The sequence below is a fragment of the Mugil cephalus genome, chromosome 20 (genome assembly GCF_022458985.1).
Source record: "Mugil cephalus isolate CIBA_MC_2020 chromosome 20, CIBA_Mcephalus_1.1, whole genome shotgun sequence".
NCBI lineage: Eukaryota > Metazoa > Chordata > Actinopteri > Mugiliformes > Mugilidae > Mugil > Mugil cephalus.
The window spans coordinates 4,355,350-4,376,658 of NC_061789.1; the positions used below are offsets into that span (position 1 = coordinate 4,355,350).

General features: G+C 40.8%; 1 protein-coding gene and 1 non-coding gene across 4 annotated transcripts in view; one reads left to right on the forward strand and one right to left on the reverse strand.

Moving 5' to 3' along the window:
* Positions 1-21,309, forward strand: part of LOC124998294 (meiosis inhibitor protein 1) — a 73,136-nt gene that overhangs the window by 36,239 nt on the left and 15,588 nt on the right. For 2 of the 3 annotated variants that reach the window (XM_047572568.1, XM_047572569.1), the window contains 7 exons: positions 4,555-4,711; positions 7,136-7,289; positions 8,803-8,982; positions 9,924-10,055; positions 12,337-12,508; positions 17,454-17,567; positions 18,635-18,745. In XM_047572568.1, coding sequence (XP_047428524.1) covers positions 4,555-4,711; positions 7,136-7,289; positions 8,803-8,982; positions 9,924-10,055; positions 12,337-12,508; positions 17,454-17,567; positions 18,635-18,745 — 1,020 coding nt within the window. The remainder of the gene's footprint in view (positions 1-4,554; positions 4,712-7,135; positions 7,290-8,802; positions 8,983-9,923; positions 10,056-12,336; positions 12,509-17,453; positions 17,568-18,634; positions 18,746-21,309) is intronic. The other variant, XM_047572570.1, reaches the window with a different exon arrangement.
* trnaw-cca lies at positions 19,046-19,117 on the reverse strand. The gene has a single exon. It is a non-coding gene; the product is annotated as a tRNA-Trp (tRNA).

The window sequence follows — 21,309 nt, forward strand, 5'->3', positions numbered from 1 at the left end:
TTGTTTCAGACTCATCGTATTCTGTTAAACCAAGTTGGTGGTAATGAATGATGATCAGCTGCCTCCTCCTCACAAAACATCCACATGACACAAGTTACAAATTTCATTTTGCAGAGTAAAGCTCTTCCATACATCACACATGTTTAGCAGTAGCAGCTTGATGCTAACTAACCACCACTGAAACAGGAGAAGACGTTTTGATGCTGCGGGCACGTGGTTTTGATTTGTGGCCGAGATAAAATAAATAACAACTAAACATCAGATGTGGCTGAAGCCAGATACTGATACAATCATTTTTTTTGTTTGTTTGTTAAATCTCTCCGTCCTTAAATCTCAGTGCCGTAGTGGCCGTTTATAATGTCACTGAAATATTTTGAGGATTCACAATTAGTTTCCCATTTGTATTGAAGCTATTAAATCAGTCACTTTCACTGATAATTAATGTGACATTTAAGACCTCTAATGCTAATCAGCACCAATAAACTGGAGTTTTAAGTCTTTTTTTTTTCCCTTATTGACCCATCGTAGGCAACATGTTACTCTGCATTTAAACATCCATTTGTTCATAAAGGACCTTGTTCAGGCTTCTCAGCATGGACATAAGTTTCCTTCTCTAAACACATTCATTATTACACAGGATAAGATGTTACAATCCCTTGTGCCAAGATCCAAGGCAAAACACATTTATAAACCCAGTCATATGGAAAACAACAGATCAACAGGCTAACAGTCAGCTAGCAGCTAGCAGCTAGCATCCGACCACAAAGACACCAGCTAACTAGCTTAGACAATAAACAGTGACAATTAGCTTAGCCCTTTTTACTGCTATGAGGATGAGGGATGAGGACACAGACCCAGGTTTGTTTAGGGGATGGGGACTGAGGATACAGGACTGAACCACGACCCACTCACCCAAACACAAATTACGATGTGTCCGACATGTGCAGACCAAACAAAAACCAAAAATAAAAACGCACAGACAACCTCACCCCTGTGACCTCTGTCCGAACCACATAGCCACGACAAAAACTACTCAGCTAGCCTTTAGCATGCTCCACAGCTATACGTACCTAAGTCAAACAAGTCAAACAATAACTGAATGGAGAAGAATCGAGTTACTAATTTAAGATTTAGTTTTCTTGCTCACTTTGTTGTGCAGCTGACCTACAAAACAAAGTTTTAAATTCATGCTTCTGGACTCTCTGTGCTTTTTATTCTCTCGTTGTCATGCAGCAAACATCAAGACCTTTAATTGTGCATCAAACCCAGAAACAGTCAACTCTCATTCTGACTTTTATTAAAAAGTGAACAAAATCCCCTTTTAAGCTTTTTGTTCACTTTTCTTTGTTGCGTCCCTCAATCTCTGTTTACTCACACGCTGTCTTTTCTCTTTAAGTTAAACTTAAAAAACAACACATTAAGCGGCGCCTCATCTGCATAGACGTCGGCTTAAGTCTCAAAGGCAGCTCCTGCAAAGTGTTTGTAAGGTCACTACCGATCAGAATGAAAGAGCCCCCGTGTGTGCAGTACAAACACGTCGAATGTGCGAAGCGGCTTTGAAATAAACTCTTAAATGTCAGTGCACTTTGAGGCCGCTCAGATAACACTTTCAATTAAAGTTAGATTGATCCCGGGCTGAAACAAAAGGCGAGTAACCAGAGATAAACGCTGATCGGATCTAAAGCTCTGGGATGAGCCGCGACACCGACGCCACAGCCGAGTGAAAACCTTCCTTTGAGGGGATGAGATGTTGAAGTGCTACGAGCGTAGTTGTGTTTGTTTACGTGCGGTCGGTGACTGTGAATAATGAGTTTTTTTTTTTCTGCCTGTCACCGTTTTCCTCTCCTTTATCACCCTTATCTCTTTCACTTTAATTTTCAGCCTTTTTTCTTTCATTTAGTTGTTTTTTTTTCCTCTTCCTTCTCACATCTTCTTCCGATACTGATGATTTATAGCGGTGATTTCTCAAACCGTGACCTCTCTGTGTCACTGCAGCTTCCTTTTCTTTCTTTCTTTCTTTTTTAAGGTCTGTTTACTTTCAGTCCCATCTGTTGTCCCCCTCACCTTTCTCTTCTTTTATATTCATCCTCCTCTTCCTTTGATGCCTCTATTCTCCTCCACATCTTAACCCTGGAGTCTGCATTGATGCCTTTATTCTACTCGTCTTTTAATGCCTCCACTTCATGCCTCCATTTTTCTTTCTTTTTTTGATATATTTCTATTGGCTTTTTCAAGAAAAGGTAACAGAAAACAAAACAACATTTATATTTTGCATTTGCATAGACTGATAAAGAGAAAGATTAGCACATTGGGCTTTGAGGCCAAGGTTCCATTGCATTTCCTGTTAAAAAAAAACTTCATTCCTTACTTAAAAAATACTTAAATATTTTTAACTGCTTTTTTTAACTTTTTTTTTGAATCTGTTTTAAATCTGTTCTTTTAAATCTGTTAATCAGCCCAAAAATAAATAAATAAACAACCCTTTAAATCTTTTTTTTTTTAAAGTCACTGTTGTGGGGAATAATAAACGCGAAATGACTAATTTTCAACGTACAAAATGATCGGAAACAGTCAGTTTTTCAGCTGTTACCACGGACACGTCAAAGATCAGTGACATCATTGACTTTTATTATTTAGCTTTTGTGCAGCATCAGATTTTCATTAAAATTCAAAGTCACATTTTAAAAATATATGTAAAATTAAGGCTCCTCACCAAAAACTCATTGAATTTGTGCTACACAGTGGAAGTTATGGTTAAATCAAGAGGAAAAAACGAATCCCTTGTGGCTGTTTTTGGCGCCAACAGGACATAAGGGTTAAGAAAAGAGGGGAAATTAAAGCCTAGCTTTAATGAAGTCCATAAAAGTCTTACAAATGTTCTCAAAGTTGCTTGAGAACCCACATACTGTGAATCTCAACTTTTTTAAGTTTAAGGAGCTGCATGATTTCCCTCAGCCAGAAATCGTCTTAATTGGAAGAATCAGATTTCGGGATAACATAAGTCCTGTTACTTTCACCTGAGGACGTCCTGTGATTCAGATATCAGCCTCTACGTCATACGACATAAACAAACTCTGTGTTTTACTCACATTTACATTCTGTTGTTGTGGCTCTGCTACTTTCCATCTCACCCCACTGCGTCAGAGACAGTTTTAACTACTTTTCAGATTCTAATGGTTAATAAAAAACATATTTTTGATTCTATTTATCCCAGGGAAGAAATTACCAACAACCTGTCAGTGTTTAAATCAGATCCACCTTTGCAGATGAACACACAATCATTTCTAAACGGGTTAATAGTTCAGCGACATCTTAACTTTTCTCTCTATCATCTGTCGAGATGTTGAATTATCGCACATCCTTCATAATTCTCATGAGACAAGAGGCAGAAAAAAAGCCGCAAATCAAATCTCGAACAAAAGTAAACACTCACCCATACATTAGCTACACAATTAGTTCCATCAAAGGACCTCTGAGTTGTGAGAATTTTGGTAGGGTATGTGCGGTGTAATTTTTATTTTGCAAACCACGGTTCACTTTTCCACTTTTCCCTTTTCCCTTCAATTACCGGAGGTCCCCTGGTAAAACTAACCCTGTGTGAATAAGGCTATAGTGACGAATTTAGTCATTATCAGATTAGTTTCACGAAGAATTTTATTGTTCTCTCCGACAACACCAGAAATTGCTGTCATGGGATCCGGCTGGACCGCCATTTTGAAAACTTCTGGTACAGTGTCAAAAATAGAACAAAGCCAAAATGAGTGTGCCTCAACATTTTTCTTATCTCTTTTCCAAAGTGTCTCCCCCCTTTTTTCTGATTCTGATATTTCTTAGTTCACTTCCCTCCAGAATCAATGGCCCTCGTCGTCTCCCCCTCCTCCTCCGGTGTCATTTACTTCTCTTGGCTCCACTTTCTTTTCGCTCTCTCACATTATTCACTATTGATGGTGCTCCTTCTCTTCCTCCTCATTGCCTCTCTTTTCTTTTGTTTAGTTTTTTTTTTCCCCCTCAGCGCTGCAAGAGTCTGCAACACTCGATTTCTCTCCGTTCACCACCACGTTCCCGCTTCTCTCTCAGCTCTTTAAAAGCAGCGTCTCGTATTCTCGTCCTTCTCTCATAACCCAGATATCGTCATCGCTGCCTTTTAATGCTGCACGTCTCATTTCACGTGCTTCTTTAAAACTCTTTAGGAAATGTTTTCAACTTTGCTGCGTTACATCATTTTGCTTTACAAATATACTATTTAAAAAAAAAAAAAACTGACCTTAAACATCCCTGACAGCCACTTCTTATTACGGACGGTTGTTGGCTTTGTATTTGTCTGCAGCATAAATAATCGGAGGAGCGTGAAATGAGCGCAGCCTTGCTCATTCCCGTCCTTACATGATTTTTTATTTTATTCTTTTCCTAATCCCTGGCTTTGCCTCGGCTTCACGCTAAATTGGTGAGTAATAGCCGTTTGTAAGTCGGCCTCAAGGTTTCATTTCGTTCACCTCCTCCTCAATTTCGCAACTTTCTTCTCTTTCCAGCATTAATTTAACTTTTTGTTCCCAGATGTAGCTGAGGTGGAGACTCTGCTGCTGCACAACCTTCCCTCCCTGTGCTGCCGTCTCTCGGACTGGCCGTCCCTGCTGTGTGATCATCAGGGTCCGAGGGCCACTCAGTGCTGCGTCCTGATAATACTCCACCTGGCTCTGCAGCGGGGGGACCGGTAATGGCACAATTCACATGAAATAAATACATATTTTTTCACATTTGCAAACATTTTCTCATATTTAAATCTGTTGAGTTCGTTCAGATTGAACCGAGCGGCACAAAAACATATTTTCTGAGCTGGTGTTTTTGTGGAATTTGTATTAAAGCGATAAATATTTCACCACCAGTAAAAAAAAAAAAAAAAAAAAAAAAGCATTTTGCTGATCTGAACTCGAAGCACTTTTTCTAAGTAGGGTTCTGCTGCAGAGAGGTTTTTATTAGAAGGGTGAGCACAGTTTGATCCAGGGAGGGGGTAGTGGCTTTTCCTCTGCCACAGCAGAGGCCGTTTATGCTGCAACATAACCACGTCTTTGATCACGACAATACTTTCCCTTGAAAAGAGAGTGAATATGTGTGTGTGTGTATGAATACATACACACACACAGACACACACAGGCACATACACACCTCATAATAGCCTGCTAAGCTCAATAACACAAGCACAAAAACGATGAAATAACAAAAAATTTATGCATAGCCGCTATTAAGGGGAAATTTAGTGGTGCATGTTAAAAATGATTCATTTTTCTCATAAATGAAACCCTACTATTACAGAATGAATCGTGTCGTGGCTGAGAGAGCAAAAAAATTAGTTATAATGGAAGTCAATGGGACAATTTTAAAAAAAATAAATGTTAATTCTGATGCAACACAAAAGCTAATAATGCAATCATATCAGTATTTTAGATAATCTTGGTCATAGCCAAGACTGATCTGAACTGAATAGTTTTGTAAAGTGTTTTTAAAGAGATTTATGCTAAAAAACCCGTTAAGTTTTTTATAGCAGTTTTTGGACGTGGACATTTTTGTCTGCTCAGGTTACAAGAGGGCAGTAAATTAAAAGGAAGCCTGAGGGTTAAACCGTTGTGCTAGTAGCTCTGGTTTACCCGCGCTGAGGCCTGTGTCGCCGAATATTTATTTCAGTATCAATGCTGACCGTCAGCGAATTCAAAATATCACTGCTGCTCCTCCTACTTTGTGGAAATGCTTTAATAAAGCGTGTTTGCTTTCAGGAATACTTGATGTTTCACAGGCTGAATTTTAAAGACACCCAAACTTTCCACTTTGGTTGTCGAGAGCATAAGACGGAACATTTACGCCGCGTATTAACATAACCACAATCCCAGACGGTATCTATTGTAGTGTCATATCGAATCCCATTAGCGGGATAAAATCCAGCTCCATCTCGCTGCAGCTCGTCTCCCTGCTCCGGCAGCGCTGCCTCGGCCCGTCGAGGGCGTCCTTAAATACATATTTTATGACCTCGGAGATGCAGCGTGTCGGGCCACTTCGGAAAGTTTAATAGGTGCTTGCACAGACACATCGCTGCGTTCATGTTCATCCCCATTTACGCTGTTCCCGCTGTGAGGCCTCCTGAAAAGAGACTGAATCTCAAAGAGCCAGAACTTAATTGTGTGGGAGTTCTTTAAACGGAACCCTTAAATTCACTCTTTGTAAAAAAAAAAAAAAACTCAAAACGATGCAGGCCATCACTGCTACCCAGTGCATTTACAAGTTGTGAGCAGCTTATTTCTGCACATGCATAAAACTCAACCATGTAGATCTATCCTGTAACTTTCTAAGTAGGTGTTAGCAACATTTAGCAGATCAGAGATACAGCTGGTTTTTCAGTAACAATCAGCGCAAGCCATTGTAAAATAATATTATGCACAACACAACACTAGATCTGCTAATTAATGACTGAGAATATACTTAATAATTGTGACTCTGACTCATTAAATGTGTTGAAAATTATCATTAGATAAAACATAGAAAGAATAGAAACAAATCTATGAGTGAATTAAGCATTCATAGCTTTGTTTCTATTCTTTCTATGTTTAGTGGCATGTTTACCAAAAATGCATCAACTGTTAATTAGATAATTAGTAGATTAATGGAAAAAAAAAACGACTGATAGTAGTAATATTACTAGTTTAGTTGGTTGCAATTCACATCGTCACCACTAGATGTCACTTAATCCTGCACACAGGTCCTTTAAAGTCTACATTAAGCAGAAATATTTCGTAACCTTTACATTTACCTCCATTAATTGTCCTGCTTTTTATTTTTGTGTTACAACAGGACATGATTCACACCAGAGAGGCTCTTCTGGCTTAATAGAGTTTAATAGTTTAAATGCCTCTGTGGATCCTCAGCTATGCATTAAAGCCTCTTCCTGCTGCTGCCGCTGTGTTCTCTGGGAGATTTATGTAGCATGACAAGGATCTCTTAACATTTCTGCTTCAGTTTACATTCTAAGAGTTTGCCTGTTTGACCACTTTATTACCCTCGTGATGAGCGTCTCCTCTGTCTGCAGGTTCGTATAAATGCTCGGCCACACATGTGCATTAACGTCTTGTTATTGTTGTGTGTAACTCAGGCTCCTCCCGGACCAGGCGGTTTTCTCCAGCGTGATGTGGCTGTTGCAGTCGGTGCAGGAGGAGCAGGGCGGCTGTGGTTTGCCCCGCTCTGTGCTCCGCTCTGCCCTCTACCTGCTGGCTGTGACGCAGGAGAACAGCCCCGGTCTAGACGGGGTAACTCATCACTAATCGAAAAACAATCACTCTGGAAATCAGACGAATTGTTGAAGTAGTTTGTACTGATGTTTTTTCATGTTTCATTTGTTTTTGGTGCCACAGTTTGAAAATAATCAGTTTTATTTTCGGTTCAGTGAGTCTGTTTAACACTGACAAAACTAAATCTGTGAGATAGACTCACTGACAGATCAGCCACAACATTATGACCACTGACAGGAGACGTAAATAAATCATCTTGTGACAATTTAAAGTTCTGCTGGAAAACTTTTAAACCTGATATTTATTTTTGTGGATGTTACTTAGACACGTAGCACCCACCTAGACCAGACCAGGGACCCCCACCCCCCCATACCGATGACACTCCTTGATGGCAGCAGAATAGAATACAATAGAAAAATACTTTATTCAAATCAAATATAGCACTTTACATTAAAAACAAACGCCCCAAACCCCCCTATACCCCAAAGCCTCATTCGTGCACAAACACACACACACATAGGACACACATTATACCCCCCACCCCACCCCACCTAACCCACTCCTATGTTAAAGTATAATATGGCTGAGCACTGAGGACACACCGATCTGCAGCCTGACAACTACAGACACACAAAAATGCTTTAAAAAACATGAAGAACAGCACAAGGTATTGATCTGGCCTCCAAATTCACTAGATCCCAAATTGATCAAGTATCTGTGGGATGATCCACAGAGGCCCCTCCCCTCAACCCTACTGGGACCCCAACGTAATCTCCCCATGAGTTTGGGATCATTGGCCTGAAAAAACGTCGAGGACCCCTGGTTTAGTTTGAATTTTAAAACAAAAGCATTATTTCCTCCAGGGAAACCATCCAACCATGTGGAACATTTTGTTCATTTAATTTATTTAAATACAGTTTTAACTTTCAACCTCTTTTTGGTTGAACGTGTTGCAGACTGCACTCTGACATCCTGGTCTGCCTCAGATTTAAATAATCAGTTTCATTTTCTGTTTCAGTGAGTCAGTCTGACACTGTGAAAAATAAATGATATCCTGTGAGATAGGTTCCCTGACAAGCAGCCAGCGCCATATTAACATGTCAAAATGTTATCAAGACCGAGGCGTTCAGAACGATGTTGTTTCCTGTGCACAGAAAGAGAACAGCACGTACTGGAGATGTGATTTAATATTATGAAATATGGAGCCTAGAAAACACTCGGAATCGAAGCTTGACGGCTCATATTTCCTCTTATAGGACAATTAATTACCTGTTCGCCTTTTCTAAAGCGACGCAGAACAAATAGGATCTTGGAATCATTTTCTCTTTTTTTTTTATTTCAAAGCTCATTACACAGCCTCTCTGAAAGGGCTTAATGGTCTTTACTTTGTGTTGACTGTGATCAATAAATAAGCCTCAGACGAGACTGTATCCGCGTGTTCTGGCTCGCTGGAGTTTAAAGTCGCTCTTATTTTCTGAACTATAAACCTTCTAAACTCACAGAAAGTGTTCTCTCCACCATCCGACTCAAGGCCCGTTTGAACTGCATCATCAAGTCGCTCTCCTCCTGCCAAAGCTTCCCTTCCCTCTACTTCCACCATCCTGCCCTCCTCCACTTCATCTGTCGCTACCCGGAGCTAGCCGAGAGATTCGGACCCCTGGTTTTGGAACTTTGGTTGAGCAACAAAGACGCAACAAAGCCGAGCGTGGTGGTAGGATATGTGTTTAACATTTATTACACGCAACTAAACGATAGTTTTTATGGTTTAATTTCCCTCCAGTTTGTGTTGTTAAATTAAACAAATTAAAATGTTGATGCTAATAAACAGTTTATGCCCAACCTTTCTTGAGCCATGGCACATATTTTACATTAGAAAATGCACACCGCCAAATTAAAACGTATAATGTAATGAAATAATGATAATTTGGAGCGGGAAAATATCGATATGGCAATATATCGCGATATTTTATCTTCCAATACAATATCGATTTTATAAGAAAAAGTAATGTTTTGAGCCGATTACTGTACAAGTGCAATAAATTGGAAATGGATCATTTTAATTAATATTGTTTTTTGACCAGTGAATTATCACTTACATCTGATGTACATATATATACAACTTGTATTTTACGCTGCATTTAAAATTATGTAGAATATTGCAATATATCGCAATATCATAATATCTCAATAATGTATCGTGACTCAAGTATCGCAATACATATCGTAGTCCGAAGTCCTCTCCAATATCCAGCCCTTACGATCATCTACTTTCAATTTACTCACAATTTACTTACTCAGTGTGAAACCTGGGCCTTTTCAGTTGGGCCGAAAGTTGCGAATGAATTTCTACTCATATCCGTAGATTTATCAAGTTGCTATGCAAATTTTCCACTGATGCGCAATTTTTCAATGTCTGCAGGCATGTCAGCAACACTTCTGGCAGTTATATTATATAATTAGTTATGATGATGATTTTACAGGCGGGAAGTATCATGTATATGACAAAAAAGACACAGCGCGTACTAGTGTTTGGGTGGTGTAGTTACAGAGGGAGTCACACTGGCGTGGGCTACGTCCGTAGGTTACGACGTCTATGTCCTGCAGTTCTTTTAAATAATCCTTAAGTTGGATGAATTGCTTTCCCTGTTACAGGCAGACATTCAAGAGAAGGGTGAAATAAAAGGAACCCATGCAGACGAGAGTCAGGATCAGGAGCCGGACTCAGAAACGACGGCGCTGCTGACTCTGATGGAGAAATATCCAGCTGTCACGCTGACCCTCCTGGTGAGACCTCAAACAGGAGCTTAGATTTATGTGGCACATCCCGACTGATTTATTGGGGATTTCATTAGTGTATGAAGTATGAACTGTTTTTATTAGCTTAGGAGTCCACCACATTTCTGCACTAGACTAACCTACATTGCATAGATCAGTAGAGAAAGAGGGGATGACATGCAGGCTCGACTCAAACCACAGCATTCGGGTTTTTGTTTCTATGAAGTGTCAGCCTCCATATGTACTCTCATGCTTTTAAAGAGAGCTGTCTTTAGGTCAGGGCTGTAGCGACGCATAAACATCACCGACTACATCAATTACGTAAATGTCTCAAATTGCGCATGTTCATGTTCATCCTCATTTACTCTGGCTCCCGCTGCGAGGCCTCCTGAAAAGGGACTGTATCTGAAAAAGCCAGAACTTAATTGTGTGGGAGTTCTGTAAACCAAAACCTTAAAATGTACTCTTTGTCATATATATGTGTGTGTATATGTATGTATACATATAGAACAGCCCATCACAGCAGTGTGTGCACAAGCATCTTAACATCTGTCGTCCTCCTGACCTCAAAACGACAAGACTGTAGCGCAAATATTTAGACTGTTACAGTGAGTTTAGTCTAATTCATCTCAGACTCTCGTGCAGATGTTAACGACTAGGATGACATCACTGCCATCCAGTGCATTTACAAGTTGTAAGCTTATTTCTGCACATACAGACGTATAAAATTTTATTTAATTAATTTATTTTATTTAATTAGTTACACTCATTAAAAATCATTAGATAAAAGATTGAATGCTTAATTCATTCATAGATTTGTTTCTATTATTTCTATGTATAGTGGCATGTTTACCAAAAAATGTATCAATTATTCAGGAGATAATTAGTAGATTAATAGAAAAAAACGACTAATAGTAGTAATAATGCTAATTTTAGTTGGTTGCAATGTACAGCGTCACCACTAGATGTCACTAAATCCTGCACACAGGTCCTTTAACCCTCTGGAGTCAGCATGTCCAAATCACATGACCCATTTAAGACGATGTAGCAGCAAGACGCAGAGTCACAGAATCTCCGTTTCAACCTTCGTAGAAAGTGATATCCTCAACCTACAGACCAGTTTTTAAATTCTATCGATAGGCCAAGTAGAACTAAACTTATTAGAAATAATTTACGCCACACCTTTTTCTGAATACTGCCGTGATGTTGATGCACGTCTGGTGCATGGGAGAAACGGTGAAAAGCAATAAGCTAGCAAGTAGAGATAGTTAGCCAGCAAATGTTTGAAAGCAATGAAAAAAGAAGGTTTCTAAGGAAGTGAGAAAAGTTTTGGGAGTGTGGCCTATATTCAGTCTGTAGACATTCTCTCTGCTCTCCATTGACTGTAATTTAAAGATTTTCTGAGAAAAGCAGATCGGACCCGTGTTTTAAACTTGCTTGTGTCTCCAAACTATTTACTCTAGAAAGACAAGAAAACGTGTCAAAGTCTTCAGGAAGGTCTTACGGCGGCCATGGTCTCCGTGTTTTTCTGATAGGAGCTACCATTTTGTCACAGTAAGCCCAAATGTGAGACCAGTGCAGAGGGAGGAAATCGCCCTTTTCTCTCTGTCCCGGCCCAGAGCGCTACTGTCGTCATTGACAACCACCTCAAGTTGCCATGGCAACCTCTGACCTTCAGGCCAGAGCCACAGCTGAGACCAATTCAATTAGCATTGCTAGGCCACACATGTAGCATAGCAATCATCTACGGTAATTTGTATGTTAGCATTCGTCTATTGCATCCATGTTAGCTTTCATCTGTTAGCATCCGTGTTCTCCTCTGTCTCTGCTGTTTATACTGCCGACCCCTGTCTCCCATACATTTATGTTACAACAACAACACACCAACACACACATGCCCGCGTATGCACACACTGCTGGTGCAGACTGGTTGCTATGGCAACATGATGCTGAGTCACCCAAAAACGCCAAAACATTATGAACATCTCAGGCATTTACAGCAATGGAGAAGGAGGGCAGATGTGACTCTATGAATATGAATTTGTTGTTTGCTAAGCTTTTGAAATTCACCTTAAGTTATAAAAATTGTTTTCCAACTCGGTTTTAGTGTTTAGTTTCAGATCCAGTGTTTGCAGTTTGTTAAAATGAAATGTTAAGTTAATTATACTCCAGAGGTATAAGTTCTGCATGAAGGTGTAATATTTATAAAGGAGGAAACAAACCTTTACATTTACCTCTATTAATTAATTATCCTGCATTAACTGTAGTTTTAATTTTTGTGTAACGACAGGACATGATGCACACCGGAGACTCTCCCCTGGCTGAGCGAGCTCTGGGCGTCCTGGAAGTGTTTCTGCGCGGTCGAAGAGACTGTAAGAAAGACTTGTGTGCAGGCCTGAGGCCGGCGTTGCTGCAGGCGTTACAGCGGCTCAACGTGGACGACACGGGCCACGGTGCACACGGTAAGAAGCATCGCATCACAGTTATTCTAGAGGTTTCATCCTTAAAGAAGAGGCATACGTCTGTGCATGCACCACAGTAACTATTCTCTGACTGACTCGAGTGTACTGGCCCAGAGTGCATCGATGGAGCAGTAATTGATTCTTTCATTTGAAGTTAATGGGCCTCGGTCGAGGCTTTCAGCGTATTATGTGTGATGTAGCGAGTTCTAACAACAGAACTGTTTTTTAAGTAGGCCACGTCCTGTCTGTTAGTGGAGCTGATCACATTTGTGCAGAAGCAAATACATCACTAATAAATGCGTAAACGCGTATTCCCACACACAAATAATTCAGCAGGCTGCTTTGTTTCTTTTTGCCTGAGCCGTGCATATTTAAACTCTGCAGATCAAATAAGAGCTTTTGATTAAATCGTTGGACACAGGTTTTCTCAGTGGGTTCATACTGTGAGATGTAATAGATCAAATGTTTTTTTTTTTTTATTTCCTCCCCACGCAGCAAAAGTAGAAAGATTTACTCAATGAAATCCCAGTTTCATGAACAGCCTGAAGCAGCAGCAGCAGCTTTCTAACCTGAGCAGTTTAGAATCGCTTCATTAGGACAAAAACAAGAAGAGAAAAGATTGAGATTTGTTTTTTGTGTTTGAATGTCCCTCCACAGAATTACCAGTTTGGCTCAGACTCACAGCAGAGCTGAGAAACTCAGCCAGTGGCTTATGATTAAGTTTGACTTTTACAATAAGAAGAACCCAATTACAAAGATTCCAGGGGACTAGTTTGGACGGTTTGTTGTAGGAAGTTGTGAGTTTGAGTTGATTTGAAGGACTCGGACTGAAGTACAGAGATGTTGTGGTGGCGGCAGGTGGACGGTTAGTTAATAAAAGGTTTTAAGTAGCCTACTTTCAATTAATCAATCAAAAACACCTAGTAACTTTAAACTTTCAGCGGTTTCCTCCACTTTTTCTTTTAATTGAGCCTCCTTGGCCAAGGTCACTGCCATCGAACAAAAACACAGAGATTACGACGGTGTTTGCTAGTTCATCCTACATTAAGAAGAACAGCTGCTGTCATCATCATCATCATCATCGGTTACGTCTATGACACTGGCAGGGCTGGGACTCTCCCCTCTGGGGATGCTGCTAAATTGGTGTGTGGGGTCTGGAAAGGCTGTTAAAGACGGTTCATTTCTCAGCTTTAAAAAAGAATAAACAAACAGACAGCGAGCACACGGCCCAGTAGAAGACGACGGCCCTTCAAGCCACCCTCATGAAGTCTTTTTCTGATTGTACTCTTACACGAAGGAGCAGATATTAGTCCTGATGATGGATTGGGGACCTTCTACGGTCCTGTCCAGAGTAACTACCTGTCTCCTGGAAGCTCCTCCATGCTCTTGAGCCTGGATGCCCAACGTGGGGACCCCACGACCAACTATTTATCGGTGCACTTCCACTCCTGACCACAGAATAACATTGTGGTGCATTGATAGTAGGGGGGGCGCTGTTGAGCTCCTTCCAGCTCAAACTATATGAGGTGAAGAAGAGCAGCAGCGAGTGAGAGGATGCACATGGTGTTAAGCAGTAGCACACGGACAAACGAAAATTTAAAAACAGTTGGGAAAACAATTATCTTTATACCAAGGTCGATGTTTAGTCCCGTGTTTCTTTGCCTGTTGCACTAAATGTCTTTGTATTTGAAGATAAAGACTCAAGGCCTAATAATGTTCCACGTCTGTCTTCAAATATTTCAGAGTGCTTCCATTATTTGTCTTATTTAAAGAAGCCAGATAGATGTATATATAAATGTGCTAGTGTTTATTTTGCTCATGCATGCTATATATACCCACATTTAACTGAATGTACTGAAAAATTAACATTTTGACCCATGATCCTCCCCACGGATTCAATTTCATCCCTCCACTGGGAACAATCTGGGCTCTTGAGACTGTGCTGGGAGACGTGACACTGACACAAGTGGAAGATGGTCAGAAAAGATAAGGAGGGAAGTTAAATGACTTAAAAAGCCACGTTCCTTCTAGTTCCTTTAGTTGTGAGTTTTCCCTTAAAAAGAGAGCGGTTTTAAAGCGTTTCTGTTCTTTGCCATCGTGTCGTTTCTTGACGTACAGAAACTGATAATGTTTGCAAAGTTCATGTGTGTTTAAATTTGTCTTGTAACTATTAGCAACCAGCCAGTAGATTAAACCGACAATTTAAAATAATATTCTAAAACTAAGAAGTAATAAAACATCTCTAAAATAATGTGTGGATAAAGATCCCACTTGGCACAGTGTGTTTTTTTTTTTAATAATGTGAAGCACTTAGTTTAATTATTCTTAGATTCAGTCTCTGGTTCATGTTCACATTAAGACATAAATCTGGTGATATTTGTGTGTTGCTGTTTCTCTTTCTCTGAATGAAACCGTAAAAGCCCCTCCTGAAAACTTTCTTTTCATTTGGATGGAAATAGCTTAAAAACAGGCCCTGAACGTCCCTGTTTCCTCTGATTAATGTTGAGAAGAATTAAATCATGTGTTATCTACCAAACATCCTATGACAGTAGAGATGAAGGGACATGAGACGCTCCTTTATTTAGCTGCCACATGAGTCCGACATAAACTTAACTTATCGTCCGTCGCTGTAGTCGGGTGTTATCTTCACAGCAGCAAACACGGCTGTGAGGCGGTGAAGTGAAAACGTGGAGGACGTAGACGTGTCGAGGACGGGGACAAACAAAAGAAAAGAAAAGCTGGAACGCAGGACGGGGAGACAAAAAAAAAAAAGAAGAGTTTAATGAAAATTAGAACACGGCTCTCTCGAATCCTCGATTGCCCCTGGCAACGAGATAGACAGTGTTGCCCCTGGCAACCAACAACACCCAACTTTAACTCACTTAATAACAAGGAGTATTTTCTGAATATGTTACATTTATTTGGAGAGGACGAAGCACTGGATACACGGCTGAAGAATAACACGTCCCCGGCAAAGAAGCAGAAGAAGAAGAAAAGAAAAAGAGAACGGAATAAAATCTCCTTGAATCGTTATTTTCAGTGACATTATTGAATAAGTTAGTCGTGAGCCGTGTTCTGATATGTGAAACCACACTTTTCGTTACCATAAACTGCATATTTTCTGATAAAAGGAGCTTTAGGCCGACGCAGAACATGTTGATAATCACCCGCAGCGTTAAACATTTCTTGATTTGTGCGTTTTTAAAAATAGGATGTTTATGGGGCTTTTGCAGCTGTATTGCAACGTTGACCATAATTTACAACTAGTGAAAATGCTGAGTTGGAAAACGACTAATCACAGTGACTGGTGAACAAAAAAGCCTCATCTTCATTCTCCACCAGTCAGACACATATTCGCTCCTTTCTGCTCCTTCCGTTCATTCGTTGTGTTAAACGCTGAAGTCTAGAAGTAAAAAAGGCTGAAACAAAGACGGTGACGAATGGGAGCGAGTTAAAGTGTGAGAGGAAGAAAGAGGGTGAGTGGTTCAGGTGACATGAAGCCTCATTACTTCGTCTGGAAAACCTAGTTCCCAGAGAATCTGTCATGGTTCCAGCTGACACCGCTCAGCGATAATGAGTTTGTTAAACAAGGTGGAGCGTTCGCGTTGGACTGTGTTAAACTGTGACGCCTACAGCGCAGATTAATCACCGCGAAGGTCTGGATCCAGGGAGGTTTCTGTCTGGACGGAGAAACAGGACGACTAACGAGGAGGAGATCAGGCCGGAGCGTTATCTACATGAGCCTTTCACCGCTGCAGTGCATAACATTAACATACCCCCCCCTCCAGGGAGGCGGCCGCATTGAAGCTAATGTAAAGTATATATTAATGCAAATTACAGTGGGCTCGAGTGAAACACGTGCAGGAGTGACGGTGTGTGATCCCCTCAGGGCTCAGGAGGACGACCGCAGAAAGAAACAGGCCACGAACCCTCAGCTGGAAACTGGAGCTGATGTAGTTCAGCCGTGTTCATTACGTTCACAGACATAATAAAACCATCTGGAAGACGAGTCTTAAACAACCGAACCAAGAAACACACACAAAAAAGGGAGGTTCATACTGAATACTGGTCTTTATTTTTCATTATGATATGAATTTTTAACATACAGGTGTATTTGATTACACAGTGTGTGGAACGCTGCTCCATGAGACGCCGTTTCAGACCGGACCATTTTCAATGTAACGCTTCTAAACACACATGGTGAGGTGTGGTTTTGTTTTTTTTAAGGGGACCGGACGTCCCCGATATCTGGGGACAGTCCCCGTGTTGGATGACCTGTCCCCCGGCTAGTGCTGTCCCCAAAAAGGTCCCCAGTTTTAGCTGAATGCACACGTATACACTACTGGTCAAAAGATTTAGTGCACTCCAACATTTCTTTTTTATTATTTGAAATATAAGCACTTTATTGTCTCATTTTACTCTGAATTTTTAATCATGAACCAAAAATCTATTCAAAAACCATCTTTGTCTGATTTGACGTGTGACTGTCTTTCTTTCTAAAGTGAAAATCTTCCCAGTTTTGTTGCATTAGTTTCCAGAAATGTGCGTCTCTTGTCTGTAGCGAGCTTTGCTTTCACTCTTCTGTCCAGTTCATCTCAAACCAGCTCCGCGGGGTTAAAGTCTAGACACTGGGCCGTGTTGTTTTTATCCTGAGGTAGTTCTGGTGGAGCTCAGGCTAAAGCTTTGGGTCAATATCTAGTTGTGGGATGAAGCTCTGACCAACGATACCAGAGGAAACTGATGCTGTTATAAAACTTTTGTGTATGTGAGAGAAAAACCTTTAGGAGGTAAAACGTGTCCATGTTCAGCTTTTATTTCCCCACATTCCCTCCAGCAGCAGAGTTTAGTTTATTTCAGTGTCCAAAGTCTCCTTCCTGTCTCAGTTTGTTTAACACACCACGGGTTTTTCTCTGCTTTTCTTTCGCCGTCCGTCCTCGTGGAGCAGTGAACTCGCTCCCTCTGCTGCTGAAGCTGCTCGGTGTGATGCAGGCCAGCGAGCCGCCTCCCCCGACCCTCCACAGCAACATGGAGGGAGTGCACTTCAAGCTGCTTTACCACGGTGAGGACGACAGGACGCACTGGACCCGGCTGCTTTTATCTCTCTTATCAGTCCGCTCCGACAGGTCCTTAAATGCACCGAGACCGAAAGTGGATCGGAAAAGGTTTAGTGGTTAATGATGATACTTCAAAGCGAGCAGATATCTGATTGGAGGATGCATGTTCTTCCTTCTGCATCAAAGCTTTTGGACCTGGAATTCATTCGTGCAGATGTTACTTACACATGTAGCACCCACCTAGACCAGACCAGGCCCCGCCCACCCCAAATAATTAGAATTAATTAGAATTAGAAAACCTTTATTTGTCCCACACTGGAAAAATAAGAAGAGTGGACTGTATAAAGATCAATGCTAAGATAAAATAGAATAGAATAAACAATATATAAGTATTGGACTAACTCACTTTATTAGGTGAACGTGTTCATTTGCTTGTGAACACAAATAGCTAATCAGCCAATCACATGGCTGCAATTCACTGCATTTATTCATGTAGAGCTGATCGAGGCATCTTGCTGAAGTTCAAACATCAGAACAGGGAAGAAAGAGGATTTAAGTGACTTTGTTGGTCTGAGTTTTTCAGAAACTGCTGATCTACTGGGATTTTCACTCACAACCGTCTCTAGGTTTTAACAGAAAATGGTCCGAAAAAGAGAAAATATCCACTGAGCGGCAGCTGTTGATGTGAGACGTCAGAGGAGAAATGGGCAGATTCTCATCATAGATGTGCAGCCGAAAAATCTGCAGCAACTGTGTGATGCTATCATGTCAATATGGACCAAAATCCCTGAGGAATGTTTCCAAAATGTTGTTGAAAGTTATGCCATGAAGAATTAAGGCGGTTCTGAAGGCAAAAGCATCTGATCAAGCATCTGTGGGATGACGCCTGTGTCCATTCTCTGATGAGTCACAGCTGTTTTACACAATATTGGGTCATAATGTTATGGCTGATTGGTTTCAGTCGTTAACCACCTGAAGACATAACCTCAATGACACAACATCTTGTTCTTGAGTGTCTGTTTTAGATGATTTTCTTTGTTAAATATTTGTGTGTGTGTGTGTTTTGTGTCAGTCAGTAACGTAGCAGGAAGGCTTCAGTCCACCAACACAGAGACGCTGCTTCCTGCCCTCAACTACCTGTACTGCTGCCTGACTGTGTCCCCCCCACACTGCACGGACAGAGGTGAGACACTTTCATCTCGGCTCATTGCCTCGATACGTTTCTCATTAGTTTGACAGAAATTATAAGGCCGACTTTGACTCATGTCGCACCGAGGCACAAAAGGAAATAATAACAGCTCAAGCTGACACCTGCTTTACAGCTCCACGTGATAATGCACGAGCTCTGGCTCCGTGCTGGACGCTTTCTCAGGCGCTCGTCTTGGTGATGGCGTTGCGTCTGAGATCTCCTCACATAATTACACGACGTCACCAAGAGCCGTGTTGCTGAACCAAAATACGATAGATAGATTAGTTAAGAAATTGACCCTGACGTGATTTGAACACGCAACCTTCTGATCTGGAGTCAGACGCGCTACCGTTGCGCCACAGAGTCTGGTATATGTGGGAGTTCTTAGACTTAGACAGACTTTAATGATCTACAAAAAAGGTGATTAGTCAGAAACTGGAAGTGGGCGTGGCTGATTCAGACAAGCAGAACAGATGCTAATATTTGCAGTTACCGCTAATCTCTCCTGGGTAGAGATCGATATAATACATCCGACTATTACAACAAAATGGCCTCTTGTCTCCTGCATCTCCCATAATGCTTAGCGCGTGTGACGTATGCTACAGTGGGAGGGGCCTATGATCACCTCCCCCGGAGGTTGAGTATAAATGACTTGGCCTCAGTGACCAGACGTTGTCCTTAACCTTCTGAGACCTGAGGTTTGTTAGATGTTTTAATTTGTCCATGATATTTGGGATTATTAGGATCTAAGAACTATAAAAACTTTGCATCACCTTTGAACAAGAAGTAGTTTTTGAAAAACAACAAATGTCCTCATATGTGGACACAGGGCTTATTTCACTATATGAAACAATGAGTCACCAGTGTGTTGCAAATTATAAAACTATTTATTTCAAATCCTGAACATTGCTGAGGAAAAACAGGATTGCAGTGTCCTCAAATGCGTACTTGCTAATTTGTGACATTATAGCTAATTAGTTTTGATATAACTTGTTAAAAATAAAGAGTCATATCAAATTATAAATTAACACGTTTCAATCATAAAATTTAATGAGGTTTTTGTCCTTGTTCACTTTTGTCCCGTGATCGGCTGCAGAATTTTTCAGCCCGCCATAATGTTCTAACCCCGACTAGTGTTTTGACCCTTTGCGACCACTAGGGGGCAGACTAAAATGTCCACCTATGAGGACAGCAGGTTTAAATAAACCAGAATAAGCTTCCACAAACCTAAAACTTAATGTCCCCATATGAGGACGCAGGGTCTAAGGAGGTTAAAGGTTGGCAGCTGCTTGCTCCACCTCTCTGCCCATTTTTGAGTCACAACCAAAGACACAACACTGGGCTTTAAAACACGAAACACAAAATTCTTCTGGTTGCAACAAATCCAGTGAAACTTAACATGAATCTTGATAATAAATGAAGTATTTACAGTGAAATACCGCCCATAAAATGGCTCAGTGCCTTTAACATTATTACAGGTTCTTCTTCTTCCTGTTGGCCCAAAATGTCATGACAATACAGGTTTAAATGGGAGCTTCTGCAACTCACTAGTATGACATGTGTGTATTGCACTACCTCACAACACTTGAAGGTGTTAATTAATTGTAATTAATTATTTTTTATATTATTTTTATTACACTTAAGATTCAAACTAAAAGATTATCAACACCTCAGCCCTGTCGGAGACCACATGCTTCATCAAATGCACATCATGCACATATTTTTTTGGAGTTGTGAAAAACTGAAACAATTTTGGGAGGTCGTACTCTCAGTCCCGACTGAGGCGCTTGGATATTAGATCCCAATGATGTGTTATTTTATACTTGGGTTACATTGGGCCAGTGGTGCAGGTGGACGATTGCTACCTGGCTAAGATAGTTCTCACAAAGCCATCACGAGAAACTGGTACAAACTTCAGCCTCCTGCTCAGCTACATCTGAGAAAAAATGGCAGGAGTGGACATTTTATCGAGGAAAAGTGTAAGGATACTGACATGTTGCCTGTAAGCACCATTATGTGGAAGACGACTATTGGAAAGGGAAGAAATTTCTTCTTGTATTAATGTATTGTCCCATAAGCTATGTTCCTCACGTATATTTGTTCTTCATTATGTTCAATTCTTGCATCCACTCAGGTGTTTCATATTTTAAGCACAATTACCTTAAAAAAAAAAACTCAATAAACCCTAAAAGAAATTCAGCAGAGGTCAGGAATGAACTTTTCTTTTGTCGTTAATAATTCGAAGCTGGAGGCCGGGATGCCGTTTGGGAAGCAAAGCTAATTATCGCCAGCCTGTAAGGACTCTGGCGTTACTTCTGCTGCTTCAGGCTACCCACACGATATTCTCCCTCTGCTTCTTCGTCACTAGTGGTGAGTTTACAAACACTGGTTATTTCAGCCTCAGGCTAGACAGCGTTTCAGTTGTTGGTGTGGAGCACAGAAATAGCTCCAGTTTCCTCTGTGCAGAAGCAGAAAATGGTATATTATAACTTGAAGTAATGTGTGGTTATAGTTGTGCTGGCTTTTCTTTTGGTATTCTGATATTTCTTAGCCTAATT